Below are 20,192 nucleotides of genomic sequence, written 5' to 3'. Positions count from 1 at the left end.
TGAATGATCAAAGCTGTTTTTGTGGGGGCTTGTCCAAGACACACCAAACACATTCATTTCCATTCAAATTAGATAACAAACTGAAAAAAGGCGATCTGTTCATAAAGTCATCAAAGTGCGTTACAGAAATGTACTTTTGAGGCCCCCAAAGAGGTTTATGGGGCCTTATGCATGTCCAGAATCTGCTAAATGCTACAAACGTCTCTGATTTGTGATGATTATATAAATAATATTGGCAATTAACCCATTTTTTGTTTTGTTTTTCCTCATTCCAAGTATGTCCTTCATTAATTTGTGTTTGCAAAAACGCAGGGGCATTGGAGACTATCCACTAATTAACTCAAATGGACAACGAATGATATGAATGATACGATATATCTGTACTGTGGCAAAGCAGATTTTACGCATGAAAAAAAAATCTGGTACATGAAGCAGTTCTGTTTTTCACGTTTCAAAACTGTAAAAATCAGGTACATAGTTGGACACAGAACTTGGCATACGTGCTGCAATCAAACTCCTGAGCCATAAAGTGCTGCACATTCTACACTTTAGCCGTATGCTATGACAAACACCATCCTTTGTAGCTTTGTAGGTTTCAGCTTCTGCACATTTCGAGGACTTTTGACCGTTGAAAAGATGGACTGTTTTGTTCTAGCTGATTGCTACGGCAACTGCGCTTGTTTTTCCATCACTTCCAAACGGCCCCAACATCCCCACAGACATCGCCTCGCCCTCCTCTAACCACCACAAATAAACACTGCTGTGATCTCCACCTCTTATTGTGGAAATCTGACATGATCCAAGCACAAAGCTGCAGAGGGGCGAGTTCGACGCCCAGCTTAGGCCTCTCTCTGAGCGGGCCGCGACGATAACGACGAACCGCGATCATCAGAGGAAGTGAGGTCTCCCATCACGCACCGACGCGACTAATGCTTCCTTATCGGCCATGGCACCTGCCCGGGACTTCCACGACGGACCCGGGGTTTGAGGTTGTTCTTCCGCAGAGGACCATGCAGGAGAAAGGGGGGATTAGAGGACCAAAGGGTAATCCGGGCTGGGCAAGATCTCTGTGGGGGGAGATAAGGTGGAGGAGGGGTTAAACAGCTGTTTTTTTTATAGGAAATCAAGTCATTTTGGGCACAATGGTAACACTGATAAAGTCGATGGGAGGACATCAGAAATCAGTCTTATATTTAGAAATCAAAGTACCAATTTTAACACACATTTTGGCTTTGAAATGACTTTCAAAGCCAAAAATATTGATTCTGTTCTTTTATTTATTTTATGTATTTATTTTCTATCACCAAATGTTTGTGTGGACAGATTGTTTATTGAAATTTTAGTTCAGATTTTTGAAGTTTACGCATTATCATTTCAAAACACAATTATCTGAGGAATAATTGAGGAAAATTAGAGCAATCTTGTTTTTAGACAGAAAGTTTCAACCAGTTTTTGGATTTAATTTGCTGTGGGATTTCAATTTGACTTTGAATATTATTGAAATATTTTATGCATCTGTTATTATTTCCAAATTGATAAATGCGTAGTATTATATTCAAATTGGTTAGCCATTTTATTTACCATATTTCTTACAAAAGTGTTAAATTTCTTTTACTCTTGCACATTTATCTTACTTCTTTAGCATGAGCAAAACATCTTATCAATTGGTCGTGAAGTCATATTTTTCCCACAGTGGCACCCCACTGATGAAGTAGGCTTTAATGCATGGAAAATGTTGTAGTTCTTATAAAATGTGACAATTCTTATGCTACGCTTTATAGGGTTACAACCGATATAATAGATGCCCTCAGGCCCCTCAGCATGCATACAATGTCCCTTCATGTTGAGCAGAGACGTGTAAAAAAGCAATAGGCCAGCTGAACATGCCCGGAAGAATTGTTCCCAGAATATTTGAGGTTTGTCCCATCCTATGAACAAATAATGTTAATAGATTCATATATTTTTTTGTAATTTCAATTTCAGATGAAGTGCTCAGGCCATTGCTCCATGAATTACTATTTTAATGTAGCAAGAAATAATAAGGTGCAACCTTTACTAATGTTGAACCGGATCAATATTTATTTGGGTGATTATAATGTGAAAAGAAGAACAGGTGTTGAACTTCTGAATATTTATTGGAATAGACTTAATTAAATATGTTTAAACATTTATATATACTTTTTAAACATGTTTGTCAGGAAATATAAATTTAAATATTTCTGGATTTCCTGTTATTTCCTTAAAAATAGTGAATAATGGATAAATGTAAGCATTTGCCCTCTACGAATATGTATTGTAAATATGATGATCTCATATGAACCATATCATGCAGTGTTTTACCGTAAAACTATAACCTTCAAGACATTAAATGCATGCTACCCGGATGTGATATAACAGATCTAATGTACTCAGGCTGATGGTTTAACTGTAGTCACAGAGGCAAACATAATAGTGCTTGGCACACTCGCAAATATACAGTGTGTAATTGGGAGAATCAGCTAAACCAGGGCAGTTAGTTTGATTCAGATATAGGTCATTTAGCCTGTTCCCTGTTAGTGTGCTCTGCTTTTGGAGGATACATCTGCTTCTTAGAGGACACTTGTGGGAGTAATGAGTCAGAATGGCTCTTATATAAGGGATTGTACCGTGCAACATTTACTTTTGTTATTATTTCCCCCCCATTTACATTTGGCTTGATACTAAGGCCAGTTAAAAATGTTTTAAATATGTATTATTTGTCACAGAATTAGGACTCATGTCAACATAAGGAAAAAAGGGGCTTGCCCTCTCTAGGTGGGTGGGAAGTCGAAGATTGAGCTGAGTCGAAAAGCAAAGTTCTCGATTTACCCGTCAATCCACGTTCTACCCTCACCTATGTTCATGAGCTTTGGGTAATGACCGAAAGGACAAGATCGTGGATACAAGCGGTCGAAATGAGTATGAGTGCTATGTTGCTCATTGGCCTGGGAATGCCTCTGGAGCCTCCCAGAGGAGCTAGAGGAAGTGTCTGGGGTGTGGGAAGGCTGGGAGTCCCTGCATAGACATCTGGCCCCGTGAGCTGGTCCTGGATAAGCAGAAGAAGGTGGATGGATGGAATAGTTATAAGAAATAATAATATAATAAAACAAGTGCTGTAATGTAATATATGTAATCCAACAGTACAAAAGACCCACAATCTGGCACAATGAGCATACAATTAATTGTCCAAAAAATAAATCCACAGAGCAACACTCAAATATGTTTTTAGGGATTTTAGGCATTTCGGTTCACGTTAAAAATCCCCATACAAAAACGTGTAATACTTGTAGCCTTGAATTTATGCTAAAACATTGCAATCACAATAACATTTTACCAGTTTATTTACTAATTGTAGCTAAATGTGTGATGGCCATGCTCAACCTGATATTATTAATACCATTAACAGCACTTTTACACTTTACAGAATATTATACGTGACACTTGGTAATGACTGAAACCTCAGGAGGTCGTCTGTTTATTGAGAGTTTGGTAACTTCGCAAAGAGCTGATGATACCCTACAAAACAAGATGTGACACCGCGCAAATGTTCTCCTCAGCGGGCGTACGGCCACTCTAGCATGCAAATGTCAGCTGCGTGGAGACAAGCGGGGGGAAAGTGGGCCAAAGCTGCTGCAGTGTCAGAGAACGCCCGTGTGCTCAGACATGCTGTGGCTGTGCGCTGTGGGGATGACGCAGGGAAAATAATGCTTTTAGAAACTTGGCATCAGTGGTGGAAGAAGTACTCACAGTAGTTACTTCAGTAAAAGTACAGCTACAGGAGCAAAAAATCACTCAAAAATGTCATCTAAAAATCGACTTTCCGGGTAACTACTGAGTAGGGCATGTTTTGACGACTATAAATTAATGATCTTGATAAAATAATTTTCTTGATATTTTTGTCAATATATTTCTCAATGTTTTTAGACTTTTCATATATATATATATTTGTAAATCCAACACTTGAATTCAAAACATTCAGTCAGGATGTCACCATGAATGTACTAAAATATATATAGTAAGTACTCTTTACGTTTCAGTCCTTTTAAAAACATTTTGAGTGGAGATACAGTACACTACCTGCTCTCGAATGTAGCAAAAAGTATACATGTGAAGTACAGATACATGAATATTTTACTTAAGGCTGAGCAAAATAATAATAGTATTTGTGAACTGTTTGCCGTAACCCGACCGACCAGTTATGAAACTAGCCGACTGAAAAAAAAAAAATTGTCACTGTCAGCGCCACTGAAGTGTCCATAGGACATGTCACGCTCTATCACAGTGTGAAATTTGACTTACGCAATGCATTCTGGGAATGAAACACGCCCAGCAGTCTCATCACAACAAACATGGCGGCGCCCGTGTCCCCCGCATGTTCCCCCCGCTCGCCTTCGCTACCAAAATAAAGGATAGCGGTGTACAAAAGGTCGATTGAAATATCTTAAAATCGGGAGATTTAGTCTCCCAATCGGGTTGATCGAGACGTTTTCCGTCATTGACTGTTAAAGCCTGACCCCTGGTGGTCACTCCGACTCAAAAAATGGCAAAATTTAGATTTTTTTTTTTTTTGCCTTCAAAGTAAAAAAAATAAGAATTTGCCGACCGTTCGACCCACTTGAAAAATGTTGACTGGGGTTACAGCAAACAGACAATTTATTTGGGGTTCAGTACTTTTACTTTTGTACTTGTTACTTTCCAACTCTGCTTGCTATTCAAATTGTTTAAAATGTTTTAAATAAATCATTATTATTTCACATTTGGACGCAATTTGGCTCCACATCACTAGTACTTTGAGTCATAACAATTTTTAAAATGGCTGCACAAAAGATTTTAAGCCCAATTTTAAGTCCAATTTTCACAATAAAGTCATGATTTGTCGGTGCAATTCAACACTTCAACACCTCAAGTTTTAAGGTTCCAACATATTTACGACAGTCGGTTATGGAAGTCTGTGCTACTTTTTCAATAATCATCACCACTACAATGCCAGTAACCGCTCCTATGTGCCTTTTCAAACAGGATTTATTCTAAATGGGTCCTTTCTTTTTTTAAATATAAGAATGCTGTCCACTTTTTGAAACCGTTGATACCATAACTGTTTCATTGCTGGTGAAGATTGGCAGCCATGAATTGGATGAGTTTTATAATGTTCACAATTTCATCCTCCTCATTCATCCACTGCTCACACAACATAAACAAATGGTCAAATATTTGTTTGTTCCGCATAAAAGTGTCAGATTCCAGCGTCGCCTCTGGTGTGCTCGGAGACTTTTGCAGAGCTCCTGTGATTCCTGCCAGCTCGCCGTGAAACGAAAACGTCGGCGCAGTGAATGACCCTGCTGTTTTTGGGAACCACACTCACTAACAGATTGCTCGTTTATTCTCAGTGTAACCACGGCAGCGGGACGCGTTAACTGAAAACTGCACCTCGCTGTGTCGAACAGCCCATTAATGAACTTGATTAGTATCACAAATGATTTTAGTCATTGTTTGGCAGTATTTGCCGTTAGCTCAACGTGGCGTCGTGCATATTCTATCATCTTTGTGTAGCGCGACAATCACACACCCTTACAAACGAGACTTATAATTAATGGGTTGTCATCACTGTATTTGGATCCCTGTTTTATGCTGGATGCCCTGTCTGTTGCAATTAGCCACATACATACATAAAACATTCCAGTCCAACTTTATTTGTATAACACATTTTACCAACACAAAGTCTCCAAAGTGCTGCACAAGTAAAATATGTTAAAAAATAAATAAATACATAAAAAATAAATAAATACGTACAAACCAAATAAAAACTAATTAAAAACAACATAAAATATATGAAATAAAAAAAAAAACGAATTAAAATAAGTACATTGAAAAGGGAAACATCATATTTAATTTTTTTTGGCTCCTCCTTTTTTGGCTCCTCTTTGGTTTTAAAGTCTGTTCAACTTGCTCTGATCATTTCGGTGTTGAAATCAGACGTCTTTTAATTTTAATTACACCACTGGATTCAAGCCTCATTTGTCCAGGATTTTTTAAATCGAGATGGTTCTTCTGGTTGATGAAGCCAATCAAATACTAATCAGGAACTTAACGTGTGTGAGAAGGAGACGAGCAGAAACAACAGAGCAGAACAACCCTAAACGTACTGTATTTTACGTACGATAAGTCGCACCGGAGTATAAGTCACACCAGCCAAAAAATGCATATTATAGAGAAGAAAAAAAACATAAGTCGTACTGGAAACTTGGGGGAAATTTATCACTAAATCCATTGAATTCTTCTTCCTCTGTGTCACTTCTAAACAACTCCGCAAACTCAGGAGGTAGAGTAAGTGCTGATACTTCTTCTGTGTTGTTTAGAGCCTAGAGCTCCCTCTTGCGGTTGTCACTGTGAAAATAACAAATGATATCACATATCGCTCTGGAGTATAAAATCACACCCCGGCCAAAACTATGACAAAAAGGTGCAACTTATAGTCCAGAAAATATGGTAAGTAAAAAGTCCACGACAAGTAAACAAGTCCAGGGCAAGTCTCAGGCTAAACTCAATCCTCAAAGGTAGAACTTGGACTTGTACAATTTCTAATTCCTCAGAACAGTATCAATAACAGCTTCCAATTGGAACTGTCTAGATTTCAAAAGACCTTTGATGCAAAGTGCTCAAAAGGGTTTAACCATTGTAGAAAAGGTTTCATTTCCTCATCCCATTCGAGAACAAAACCCTTTGCATTTGACATTTCCTCCCTGTAATATAAAAAACACCCAACTGCACTAAAACTTTCTAATATCACTTTTCTCCTCGACCCTGCATGCTTTTGTCTTAAAGCTTTTGCTGATTCACAGATTGCTTCGCCGTCTTTCTCAGCACTGTTCCTCCTCCACGCCGCAGCTTCCTCCTACCACAATGTCCCTCATTATAAAGCGTGCATATTGTGTTCTATAAGAGCACTGCCGGCAGAGGAGTCGCGACTGATCCGCTCTGAATGGGACGGGGCGCTTTTGGAGAGTGCTTTTGTCGAGGTTTATTGGCTCCAGGCTCAGAAGCTGTTAATGCGGACTACTTTCTGTCAAACTGTTAACATAACCACTCAGCTCGCTTACAGCAAACAGAGCTCATCCTAGGATTGATTCTGAAGAACATCTCCAAAAGAGGTTTAGTTTAGGCACACATGCATTCAGATATTCAATTTGGTGTCACTCGTCTGTTGTGCAAGTGTTTGATTCTGCTGAGGAAATAGTGTTAAAATTTAACATTATTTCCTCAGCAGAATCAATGTGCATAATCATTTATTGATTATGCACATTTGTAGAGGACTCAGAAGCTCTGTCTCAGGAGAAAAAACACAAGACAAATCTTAAAGGGAAGTGAAATGTGAAGTGTCTTGCCTGTGATGGATTCAATCTAGTGTGAACCATGAAATAACAGAAAAAGTAGACATTTAAGCAACGTGATCTGCATGCCAATATAAGCCTGGAGTCGCAATGGGAACAATTAGATGGTAGAAATGCTCAGAATTGACCTACGAACACCTAAACGAGGCAACATCTAACTAGCTGGGTTTATTTTCTATTAAACTATTAAACGGTCTGGGTGTGCGGTTTTGATCAGGGAACAACCTTCGAACGCGGTCAAAAGCTCGTAAAAGTCAATGTTCCCCTCTAAGTCGTTACAATAAAGATTTTGTCCACCTTTGCTCATTTCTTGAACCCCCGACTACATCCTCGGCCTGTAGTTGTGTCCTGCATCGACCGCGCTCATGCCGACACGTTCCGCCTCGCCCGCGTCGAGCTACACACATGTTCGGTTACACGTGAGCGCGTCGGCCTCGTCGGGTCCTGTATGTGTGAAACAGGGACAGGTCAGGGACGCGCTCCGTATCGGCAGTGCTGACCGCAGATCCATGCGGGACAATTTTACGTATTAGCAAACGCTGCCCTCTGTCTGTCAAGCAGTCCAAATCAATGAGCGAGGTCCTGAAGCTAAATCAGCTCCCGAAGTGACTCGCAGGCACATTTGCAACTCAATAATTTCTATTGATGAATGTAGGAAATGGAATCAAAGAGGCTGTAATGTCTTCAGTTAAACTTTGACCTTTTACATTAAAGGAACTGTGAACCTTTCTAAAAGTGAGCATAATAAAAACATCCATTTTGCATCGAGTATTAAGGGTCAGTATCTAACTCCATTTTCTGAAGTTCATCAATTTATGAAGAATTTTGTTGTGCCTGGTGAAATAAAACAAAAGTGTTGCTGGTGCTGTATTGTCTCGTAAAACATTGGAATTAAGAAATGTTTATTATGTGGTCGCTAACATTTTATGCTAATTTCTGAGCTTTTTGTCAATAGACCAGGCAAAATGATACTACTAATGGTAATATTTTCTAATCAGGTTCTGGTGTTACTCCCGTGAGGTCGGTGGTTGGTTTGTCATACTATGTTTGGAAGTGAACGCTAACTCTCCCATTGAAAATGCATCAAAGGTGACTTATGGAAGGACACCAGCTTTTCCAAGAAGCTCCTCCGTGTTTTATTTTTTCCCAAACCACACACTTTTACTAGACTTCTTTCAGCTGCCACTGATTTTTTTCCCCAGCATCATACAACATGTTCAAACATTTTATTTGTATTCATTTATTGAGACGGGGCAGTACACAATGTACATTAACCTTATAAAGAGAGATGTATTGGCCCAATTTCCACCTATCGTCCCTGGGCAGCTGATGTTATGATGTCCCATTGAGGGGAGGAGCCTGTTGTACATGTTTTTAGTGGCAGGGAAAACCGGAGTACCTGGAGAAAACCTACGCAGACACGGGGAGAACATGCAGACTCCACACAGAAAGGCCCTGGGTCAGCATTAATCACAGGACCTTCTTGCTGTGCTACGTGCTGCCCAAATGTTCCGGTAGGTGCAGTAGCGCCCTCTGCTGGGCATTTACATGGACACATTTCATGCCTGTTAAGACTTTGAGGTATTTCTAACACACACTCAGTGTTTTGAGTTGTATACTTAAAAAGTATTTTAAGTTATACCAAGCGCCCAAAGTAGTTATTTCATCTTACCACCATATCTCACATTGATCTTAACCATTTCAATACAGTAACACAATTCTACACAAGCCCCATCACACCATCAGGGAATCAAACCTGTGAACATCTCGCAGTGGGTTTAGACTACTAACTACTTTGTCTTACTTTCTGTTGAAGTTCCTCTTGTTAAACCCGTGACATAAGCGGTACATTAGAGAACATCTGAAATCCTAATCCGCAGATAGAGGCAGTAGCTGGTGTTAAATGGGGTCTCTGGGGTTGGCGGCCTCAGCAGTTTGGCTTTTCCTGGTTCACGGTCTGGATCTAGTATGAGTGGACACTTGGGTTAATTCCCTGGCCCCAGCAGCTGGACTGAGCAGGATCAGGGGATTTGGTCCATTGTGGCAAGAGAGCAGTTAGGATTCACATGCAGAACGTCTGTCAGTACGGCACAAACATGTCTTCATTTTGTGTTAAATCAACCCAAGCTTTACTCATTGTTTTTTTTTAATATGCACGAGATGTTTTATCCATTCTTTTTCACAACTGCATTCTCGCTTGTGTTTGGCCCAGTTCAGTCCTGATGTAGGCTTGGCTTGGACCGGTTTATGTCTTGGTCTTTTCATAGTCTTGTGCATGTTTCGATCCTTTTTAGTTCCAGGTTTAGTCCCGTTTTTGATGTTACTCCACTGTCAGACACTAGCTAAATGTTCCACACTGGCATTTACCTTATTGATCTTGCATTTATATATTACTGCTGTTTTTGCTCGCCATATAGTGTATTACTGAAGAAAACTTAGATGAGCTTTTTTAAATGTATAATATTGCTGCTATAAATTAGAAGTTAGAATGAAATGCCTTAGTCACAATAGTCACTCTCTACAATTAATCACTGAAGATTTTTTTTCGCTCTTTTTTTTTTTTAAAAGTCTACAGCTAAAAAAAATATCATAGAACTGAAAAATGACAAAATGTTCCCCTCTAGTGAAACTGAAAGATGCATACAATAAATACTGAGGTACAAAAATATTGTTCCTGAATGAAGTTTTGATATAATACGTTATATATGTGTGATATAATAATAGAAGTTGCATGATGCTCCTTAGTAGTAATGGTAGTTTCATTCTCAAAAATATAATAGTTGAGGAAGCATTTAAATGTCCCCTTCAGTGCTAGAATATAACCTGATTTCAGTTTCTCTTTGCTCCTTTGAAAACCAAAATAGGACAAGAACAAATTGAAATGGTGATAGTTTGTAGTGATAACAGTCCCGATGGCAGTGGGGCAGTGGAGCATTCAATCTCTCTCTCTGTGTCTCTGTTATTATTGATGTGGGACACACTGGTTACCCATCAGCCATCTGTTCTGAGCTGCCCTGCGCCCCTGCGACTTGGCTGGAGTCCGGGCATGAGCTGAGCCAAGTGTGGGTCGTGCCCAAGAATCCTAGAAGTAAAGAATAATGAGATGTGGCTGCCATTCATTTGTCCTGTGCTGTTGAACGACCTCAAAAAAGACACAGATCTCAGAAACATGCAACAGGCAAAGGCCGATGTTATTGTCAATAGTCATGATATAATACCAGGGAATTAGAATAACGTAACATTTGATAATAACTACTTAACAAATGAATACCCTGACCCCTCAATAATTAATGATGGTTGAAGGGGCTAATCGGTACCCTCGCTTCCCTCAGTCGACTGCTGTACCCCCAGCTCCACTGGAGTGAATGAATATTGCACAAAATCATAAAGCGACTGAGCATCTGAAGCGCTATAAGACTGAGGTTAGCTGCACAGATTTTAAGTTCAGGGAGGCGTGGCCCAAGTACCGCTTCTCGTAAGTGAGTATTTATTGTGGCTGTGCTCATGTTTGTTTGGTCAGTGCGACTCTGTTACCACTGTTTGTTAAGATGCAACTGCAAAAGCTCAAAATGCTCAAACACAGCTGTTTTACAATGACCTGTTGCCTAGTGACGGATCTTAAACTCTAGACACAACAATCATCAGTCATGTATCATCACCAGTACAATGACTGTAACGTGCTTCTTACATGCAGTGAATACATCGCTCCGCTGGTCTTTACAAGCAGGAGCTGATCCACATGCATTTATTTATTTATTTTTGTTCATTTTTGCTTGAAATAAGAGTGCATTAATTAACAGGCAGTATTCTCATTTGATCACACTTACACAATCGTCAAGTGAATAGTCCCTGACTTTCATGCGCATTTTTATTTTTAAAATATAACATTTTTATTTTTATTTTTATTTGAGTGAATTGTTTTATTTTATTTTCCAGTTCACTTAATCCCAGACACTAATGGCAGAAGACTGTACGCCTGCTTTGCAGCAAGAAGACAGCTCGCGACACATTTACCATTAATTGCTTTTGTTGGCTGGGCAACTTCCACCACACATTGATTTACTCTGAATTATGATCACAAATGAAGCATCAGACATAAATTACTATTGAACTTATCGTCAATAACCCTCACTTCACATTAAACAAGATGACTTTGCTTATAATGTCATTAACCACATATGACACAGTTTTGATTCGATTTGACATCTCCAGACACCGTCCACCCCCCAGCCTGATCCATCGGCTCGTGTGATTGGCCGGTTGGTGCTCACCTGCCCTCCCTCCTCTGGCCTCTTGCTCCAGCTGGGCTCCTGGCCACATGTGCGGGCTGTCTGCAAACTGTGACCAACACTGTGTTTGCAAACATTTGGCTCCATGTCCCTCGGTTACTCCTGCAGAGACGTCGCTAAGCAGAGTGCGGATGTGCAAAGGGCCCCATGACACGCTAGGGGGGCCTCAAAGTTGAACGTGCATTTTACCTCACAGTTTTCTTGTAAGCTAAAGCAGCATTTGGTGGCAAAATCACGCCCCTACTTTTGGTTGGATATTTGAATGGAAAATTGAGTGTCCAGAATTGTTTATTGTCTGGACATAATTTCTATTTCTAGATACATAAATTCATCTGTTTGTTCTCTTCATTGTAGTTGCTCAACTTGTGATTTCAATTATGATTTAATTGTTTTGATTATATATATATATATATATATATATATATTTTTTTTTTTTTTCTCAATAAAACAGTCCTGCTCGGTAGATTGTCTCAAAGGGATCTTATTGCCTTGCCTGGGATGTTCCGCAGTATGGCATTAAACTTCCTATTTCCTCCAAGACACCACCAAGTTACATGACAAGTCAGATCTGTGGAGAGGCGAGCCCGCTCATAGCGAGGATGCATGATTTTCAAGGCAATAAAAAACATCTGTGATTGAGCAGGATAGATTTGTTTAATGAATACAGTGGTGTAGTTGCCTGACCCGCCAGCCCCGCCCACATTCTGTTCGAATGCGTCTCGGTCTGGAATCGGACCATTGAGGGCGTCAAAAAAACTTTCCAGCATTTACCGGTCCAACCACCGCCTCTAATTTGTGTCACGTGTCTCTCAAATGCGGAAGACATATCAAATATTTTCGGAACATTCAGAACAAAATATATAACTTAATTTACCTGAGATTTACAGAGTTTAGTGCGTCGCTTGTTGACTCAGCAGAAGTCGGCAACGTTTCTCAGTCTGTGTTATTTTTATCCTTTCCTCGTAATCCACCATGTTTTTTTAGACACGAACGGACAATGCGTTTGTCTGATTGGTTAATCCGCCTGTCAATCACTCCCTTTGGAAATTGGCGCGACTGGGTTGGATCCCAGACCCTCAGGTTTTGTAAAATAGTCTGTGAAAACGTGTTGAGAATGGCTGGTCAGGCAAGCGGTGTAGTAGGAAAGCCAGAAAAGTTACATAGTGCACCTTTACCTTATCTTTAACTTTATTGTAAACCGTAGTGGTAATTTGTTTTTGGTTCACCATTTCATCAACACAACAGTTAATCCATCAGACGTTGCATTCAATAAATAAGTATTACAAAAACTAGAGAGTTCATCTTTTAAACATATAGGTAACACAATTATTTCAGATCCCTCTTTTATAAATGAGAGAAAGAATTGTCACATGGATTACATCATCAGTTACTTCTCGAAGCCAGAATCGCCCGTGGTAGTCGGCGGTTGCGTGTTTGCAAACATTTGGCTCGCCGTCCCTTGGTTAATCCGGTGAAACACGCATTATGCAAGACCCCCTCCCGCCCCCAAAGACACGCGCGCTAGACCCCGCTTTCCAAACCCAGGCTCCAGTGCTCCGTATAGCAGGTGTCGTGAATTATCCCTGGGCCCTGAGCCGACAGAAGAGGTCAAATGTGGGTGAGAGGATGCCAAGTGTAGAGCAGACGCTGAGATTATTCAACTCAAAACGTCGGTCCATGCTAGTGCCATATTGCCGGATGAAAAGGAGTCGACTCTGTGGTGTTAAGACCCCCCGAGGAGAAGAATGGGTGGAAAGATGAAGGCTTTGATGGAAGAGAAGAGATTGAGGTGGAAGAGGGATGTATTAAATATCCATGGGTTTCAGTGTGATGCGAAATTTGGACCGTCGCCATGGTAATTAGCAATAAAAATCCTTTCAATGGGCACAGTCCTCAAAAAATACCATCTCATAATACCAATTAGTTTTGTGTGAGAATGTATTGACGCTCCTCTGCTATAAAGAATTTTCATTTTGCGTACATCATTTCTATCGCTCCACCCCAGTTTGAACAGTTTGTGCAGATGAACTAAAATATAAACAACATACTTTATGAAGCAATAAAAAAGTATTTAAAAACAGCAACTACATGGGAAATGTGTACTGATGTATTGATGTTTTGCCATCGCTATTAAAAAGGAAAAAGACATGAATTAATTTGTATTATTTCAGTGTCACTCTGCCATTTAACAAACTTCAGTGTTAACAGCTACTATTTTTAGCCTGATTTAAACTGCTTGACTCCTAAGTGCACTAGTAGTTGGCGTCTTTGCACCCCCTGGCACTTCAAGCCTCACTTCCTCTTGCAAAATACGTATTTTGTCACTTTGTTGGGTCACCTCCAGCTGGAAAAGTACTTTCAAAAAACAGAAAACTTCAATCCAAATACTGTCTGTTTTAATTTTAAATTTTGTGTTGAACTTTACATCTCGTTTCCCAGGTGGGATCTGCACGACTAGACTAAGTTTGAACATTTGAAGACGTTTAAGCATCGCTCGGGTTAACCATTCAAACTACATAATACTTTGAAATAAAAAGAGTACATTATTTAAGATGTTTTTGTTTTTGTCTTCTCGTATTTGTCATTTATTTAAAGAAATGTAATGTATTTCCACAGCCCAACATGGCAAAAAGAAAAAAGAAAAAGCTCACAGCCAGTGCGTGACTCCTTGTGGTACAAATACATGCTAATTAGCAGCCTGTTTGCCTGTCCACACTTGGAGGCTATAAACGCCAGCCAAACTTCAGATTTATACTGCGTTTTACCATAAAAATGATTGTATAAGGATTTCAAAGCCACGCGCTCGTCAGCCTCTGGGCCTTTGAGAACTGTATTTCATCACGTTCTATTTCCTCGAGATGTTCGAACCGATTCATTTGTTTAGCATTTTAGCGGAGCCTATTATCTTTAAGGCTTTTATTGCGCCGTGTTATTTTTAACGGTTGTTTTTATTGCTTTCGTTACTCAGACGTATTAGAAGTGACGGCCTCACCTACGCGGACTTTACGACTTTGAATAAACAGGTTGTTAGTTTGTTAATATCAGGCCCTGTTGTTTACTATGGGCCTCGTGGTCCCAATTTGAAGCTGCACAATGTGGGTGGGTGCAATTTTTAACTGACTTGAGGCTTTGTTACAAATATTCAAACTGAAAATAGATAATAATAAAACTGAAAATAAGGAATGAATAGGCTACATCAATAGTTATATATTTTTTTTTCCTACAGTTTCAGATTATTTGTTTTTATTAATCACACTTTATGTATTTTATTTATTTTATTTATTTTATTTATTTTATTTATTTTATTTATTTTATTTATTTTATTTATTTTATTTATTTTATTTATTTTATTTATTTTATTTATTTTATTTATTTTATTTATTTTATTTTATTGCAATAACTCCAGCCAAAATTGTTTTTGTTCATCACTGTTGTTGAATTCTTAGTACACAGTTTAAATATGTATGTTAGTATTTTTTTGTTTCCTTGTGTGATTCCTCCCCCTTAATTTCGGGTTGGTCCACTACCTCAATACTCTATATGACAATCACAAAAAATACATTCATTAATAGATTCTCACCACAGCCACAGCCACCAATAATAGTAGTGGTATTTATTTATGTAAATGTGGTCTTAAGTACAAGTATCAATATTTGTACAAATGAGTATCTACTTTTTGATACTATAGTTTTAGTACTGATGGATCCATGTTGCCTCGTAGTATATTAATTTGTGTTTGTGTAGTAAACAAATACTTTGAATACTAAACTCTAGTGATTTTTTAATTATATTTGAAGTGGATTCATCAAAATCGGTGATGAAATAAAGCATTATTTATGTCTTACTTTGGTCCTGAGGTGGCACGCTGCTCGATTATGAGCAGTTTCAAGGCCACTTTAGATTACTTCATTACTCATAAAGAGCCTGCGGCAACAGAAAAGGGAATAACGTGCATCAATTGGCACGCAGTGTGATGTTACATGCCTCCAGTGTGTTTTAAATGATGTAACTCAGAATTATACACAGATAAAACAGTGAAAGCTCGGACTGGGGGCCACATTCAGGTGCCACTCTGTCCATGGCTTTACCCGCTGTGCTGTATTATGACACTAACCTCGGGCAAAACAGTTATCTGACTGTATAAGGGTCAGTGTTAAATGCATGTAATTTGCATTCTATGAATCATATGTGTACAGAGTTATACATAGCTTATTTTCCGGATTATATGTCGCATTTTTGGGGGGAAATTTATTTGATAAAATCCAGGACCAAGAACAGATTATGTTATGTTAACGTAACATATTAACAGTTATTCAGATAACTATAGCATAAAGAACACGCAAACACGTTTACCAAAGCATCAGTTTTACCCCAAATCACTAAATCCACTGAATTCTTCTTCCTCTGTGTCACTTCTAAACAATTCTGCAAAATCCGGAGGTAGAAGAAGTGCAGATTCTTCTTCTGTGTCGCTTAGAGCCTAGAGCGCCCTCTTGTGGTTATCAGTGTGAAAATAATCAACATGTGACATACGGTTGCCAGTGTGAAAATAACAAATAATATCACATATAAGTCGCTCCGGAGTATAATTCGCACCCCGGCCAAAAATATGAAAAAAGCTGCGATTTATAATCCAGAAAATACGGTAATAGTAATGCAGACAAGATACAGACTGCAATTGTGCTTTATTTATGTTATATACATTTACATTTATAATAATAATCATAATAATACAAAAAGACATGCTTGTCATGATGTATTTATGTATTTATTAATGTATTTCTAGCCATTTTTATCTGATTTATCTGGGGCTGGGTCGTGGAGGCAGCAGTCTTTTTTTTTTGTACTGACTGCATTTGATACTACGAGTCACATTCATATATATTTAATCACTTATAGTTGGTCATAAACATTTGCTAAACATGGGTGACAAAGCTTCGCCGTATCCCCGTCTGACGTGGCAGATTGTTGATCCTAATCTCTCTACGTCGGCCTATTCGCTGGAGAAATTGAACACATGTTTGCTCTCATTACTTTGAAATGCAAGAAAAAGATTGGACTTTGTAAGTACCTGCTTCAATTAGGTGCTGGCGTGAAGTGTTCAGATGTCGTTGAACCTGTCTGCACTCAAGTCTGAGCCCTCGCGATGAACAAGGCACCTGCTCCAAGTGGAAACGCTGATTTTAGTCAATGGCACTTAAGGCACGAGTTTATCCTAACGACCACGACACAAAAGCACGGAGACATTGATACGATGTGAGGAGGTCAATGAACGGGTGAATTTGGAGAAGATGAAGAGGCTGATGGTTTTGCCGTGGTAAACATAAGGGGATTGTGTGTTTGTTTCAGCTAATTATCCTATACAAGCAATTACGGTACTGACCAATGTAAATGTTTTTTTTTACATTTTGAACCATTATGTTTTAGGACATTTTTTATTACACTTTTTAAACTAATTATTGTTTGTTAGTAACTTATATTCAGGTCCTGATTTGCTTGATCTAAATCCGTTGCTAGTATTTCAAATTTGATTACCTTGATTAATTTGAGTAATATCGCTTGTTGATCAGTACATTTTGTCAAGTCCTGGTTAAATTTGCTTAAGTTTGAATTGGGATTCCTTTTAGTTCAGGGAAATAGGGCCCCAATAATATAGGGATGAATCCTTAAGATGTCCTTAATCGTAACTCTTTAATGTATAAGCATGAAAATAATCAAACAATCAAAATCATGCATCGCCCCGCCCTGTCTGCTAAATGCTACTTGACGACATCATTGCCAGGAGACACATTGACAGTTTTGAGACGACATCTGGCTCTGTCATGGTGCTCAGGCTCGGATCCATCTCAGAGAGTGTAATGAGCTGTAGGAGCCTGTTTAGGGGCCTGTTTAGGAGCCTGGTTTAGGGGCCTGGTTTAGGGCCTGGTTTAGGAGCCTGGTTTAGGGCCTGGTTTTAGGGGCCTGGTTTAGGGGACTGGTTTAGGGGCCTGGTTTAGGGGCCTGGTTTAGGGGCCTGGTTTAGGGGACTGGTTTAGGGGACTGGTTTAGGGGACTGGTTTAGGGGCCTGGTTTAGGGGACTGGTTTAGGGGACTGGTTTAGGGGACTGGTTTAGGGGTGTGTGTACAGACATAAATGTGAGAAATGACAGAGCCATCGAAATGATTATTGTAGATTATTATTATTATTATTATTATTAGATTAGATTAAATTATGTCACAAGGATGTTCTTTTTTCTTATTGACATTGGCTTAAGGTTAGATTCTGCTCAGCTCTGCTCTCTTTCCCTTTTCTATGCAATCTTGACATGTTTACACATAAAACGCCTCATTTATATCTGAAAACATCACATGGTGAAACACTTTTTGGTAATGATATTTTTTTGTGAACATAATATTAATGACTGTTTGCATTGAAGGCATTGAACATGTAAAACCAATAAGAGGTTGAGGTAAACTTTGTCCTCTGCATTTGACCCATCCTTCAGTGCCGCGGGGGCCCCTCACTGATCGCTGCAGCCCTTGAGGTCCCGTCTCCAGATGGTGGTGATAGATTACAAATACTAAAACTAAGAGAAGCCTTCTGGACTCATACATTAATAGTATTACAATATCCTGGTCTAAATGAGGACTTTGATTCATCCTGTGTTTTATAAATGTGTTTGATTTTTATAATATTCCATGTAGGATTTGTGCTTTGTAACGTGCACAACAGTTGGGCTCATTTATCTGCTAATGGTAGTTTCTATTTTATGTCCACGCTCATGACACAGATTCATCATTGTATTGTTTAATATCCTTAAACAGACGGGACAGCTGTTTGTTTGCAAATCAGATTACTACGATAACAGATGATTGACATTATTGTGAAGCCTGAATGGTAAATGTGCATAAACCACTCAAATTAAACATAAAGACGCCCAATAACATATTTTTGTAATAGAAAATATCTGGCAGTTGGGATTTGGAAAATTAGACAAAAAAGTTAATACATTTTGATTTTTGTGCTTTGTGTTGAGCGGCATTATTATTTAAGTGCTCAACTTTGTTTATTATGGCTTGGAAATGGCTCTAATCATGACTTGTGAATGGTGTGGAAAAAAACGTTAAATATTAAATTGCATATTTCTCTAACTGTTACTTATCTTATCTTTCTGTCTTGCAGGTCATCTCTTCTCTGTCAAGGATCTCCCACCACAGCATCGCACAAACCAAAGGAATCCGGTATTCAATTTTAAAATATGTATTTATTTATTACATCCTATAACCAATTTATGCTCCATTTCCTCTGGTTTATTAAGACCAAGGCAACAATTGGCATCCGCAACAACATTTAAAACATTGTGTTCAGTGAGCTTTCTGCGGTCGCCAAATATGCGCCGATATTTTGCCATGTCGTCTCTCTAATCGCTCCGAGTACCTATGAAAACATACACCAGGTCGACCTTTTTCCCGGTGTTTCCCGGAGAATCCTCTTTTCAGGTGGAGTAGGGGCGTTTGGTCCGTCTGTTCTCGCGGCGCAGAGCTTGTTGGCGCCACATAAAAGGCCGGTTTACGCGCCGGGGTAACGAGCCGAGGGAGCGAGCCCATTAGGAGCGGTGCCAAGTGCAGACACACGGGAGAGGGGCCCCTAAAGCATTATTAGACAAGTGTGAGAGGAAAATATGGTTTGCACTGGTGAAGACAACATCATCTCAAGGGCTTTGCTTCTAACGATGCGCGGATCAAAACATAACTAAGCTTGTAGTGAAGACAGCACAGGGATTTGTCTTTAAAATACATAATGTGCGAAATAACGTCAATTTAGTGCTATTTCGGTTTAGTATTTGACCCATTCTTCAAACCAGATCTTGAGATTGGTTTAGGGGTTGAAGGATTAGCCATAAATGTGCAAAACTCACACAAAACTAGAGCCAAAATCTAACCCTAGACATTTTACTGCATGTGCTAACCACTTTGGCATAGAAATATGCATATTTTTTGTGGTTCAGTTGTTAATTGGAGTGATGCCATTTCGATACAGACTACAGATCCACGTTTTCATTTTTTCTTCAACCATTTGTCAGATATCTTGGCGGTCAATAGTCGGTTAACCCAGTGTTAGTTTTCAACCCTTTTTGACTCACGGCACACGTCCTATTAAATTATATCCAAATCACATCTTTTGAGGGGGAAAAAAAGTGAAAGGGAGTGAAACAAATATTGTCAATGCCACTGTGTCTAGTTCTTTTTTATTTATTTTAGTGTGTTCCGGAAACTCCAAAATGATAAAGTGTCAAATGTCAAATATAAAGCACAATTACAACTTTAAAAGCCCAAAGCCCTGTACAGAAAGGAGCAATAATACGTTGAAACAATCAATTAAAAATACAGATAAAGTTCATGAAAAATAATGAGTCAGCTCAGTCCATGTTAAAAATGCTGTAGTAATGCACTGTTTAGTTCTGATTATGAACCAAACAGTCTTAAATAAAGAGTCACGGTCAGCTGCAGGTTTGCT

The 20,192-nt window shown here is 39.0% G+C and overlaps 1 protein-coding gene across 2 annotated transcripts in view; it reads left to right on the top strand.

Moving 5' to 3' along the window:
- Positions 1-20,192, top strand: part of vav2 (vav 2 guanine nucleotide exchange factor) — a 357,645-nt gene that overhangs the window by 235,434 nt on the left and 102,019 nt on the right. For both annotated transcript variants that reach the window (XM_072453573.1, XM_072453572.1), the window contains exon 3: positions 18,858-18,916. In XM_072453573.1, the coding sequence (XP_072309674.1) occupies positions 18,858-18,916 (59 nt within the window). The remainder of the gene's footprint in view (positions 1-18,857; positions 18,917-20,192) is intronic.

The sequence above is a fragment of the Eucyclogobius newberryi genome, unplaced genomic scaffold (assembly GCF_026437365.1).
Source record: "Eucyclogobius newberryi isolate DKJ021-1_F unplaced genomic scaffold, fEucNew1.0.hap1 SCAF_2, whole genome shotgun sequence".
NCBI classification, from domain to species: Eukaryota; Metazoa; Chordata; class Actinopteri; order Gobiiformes; family Gobiidae; genus Eucyclogobius; species Eucyclogobius newberryi.
The sequence above is the reverse complement of the archived record's forward strand: the minus strand, read 5'-3'. Positions and strand labels throughout refer to the sequence as shown.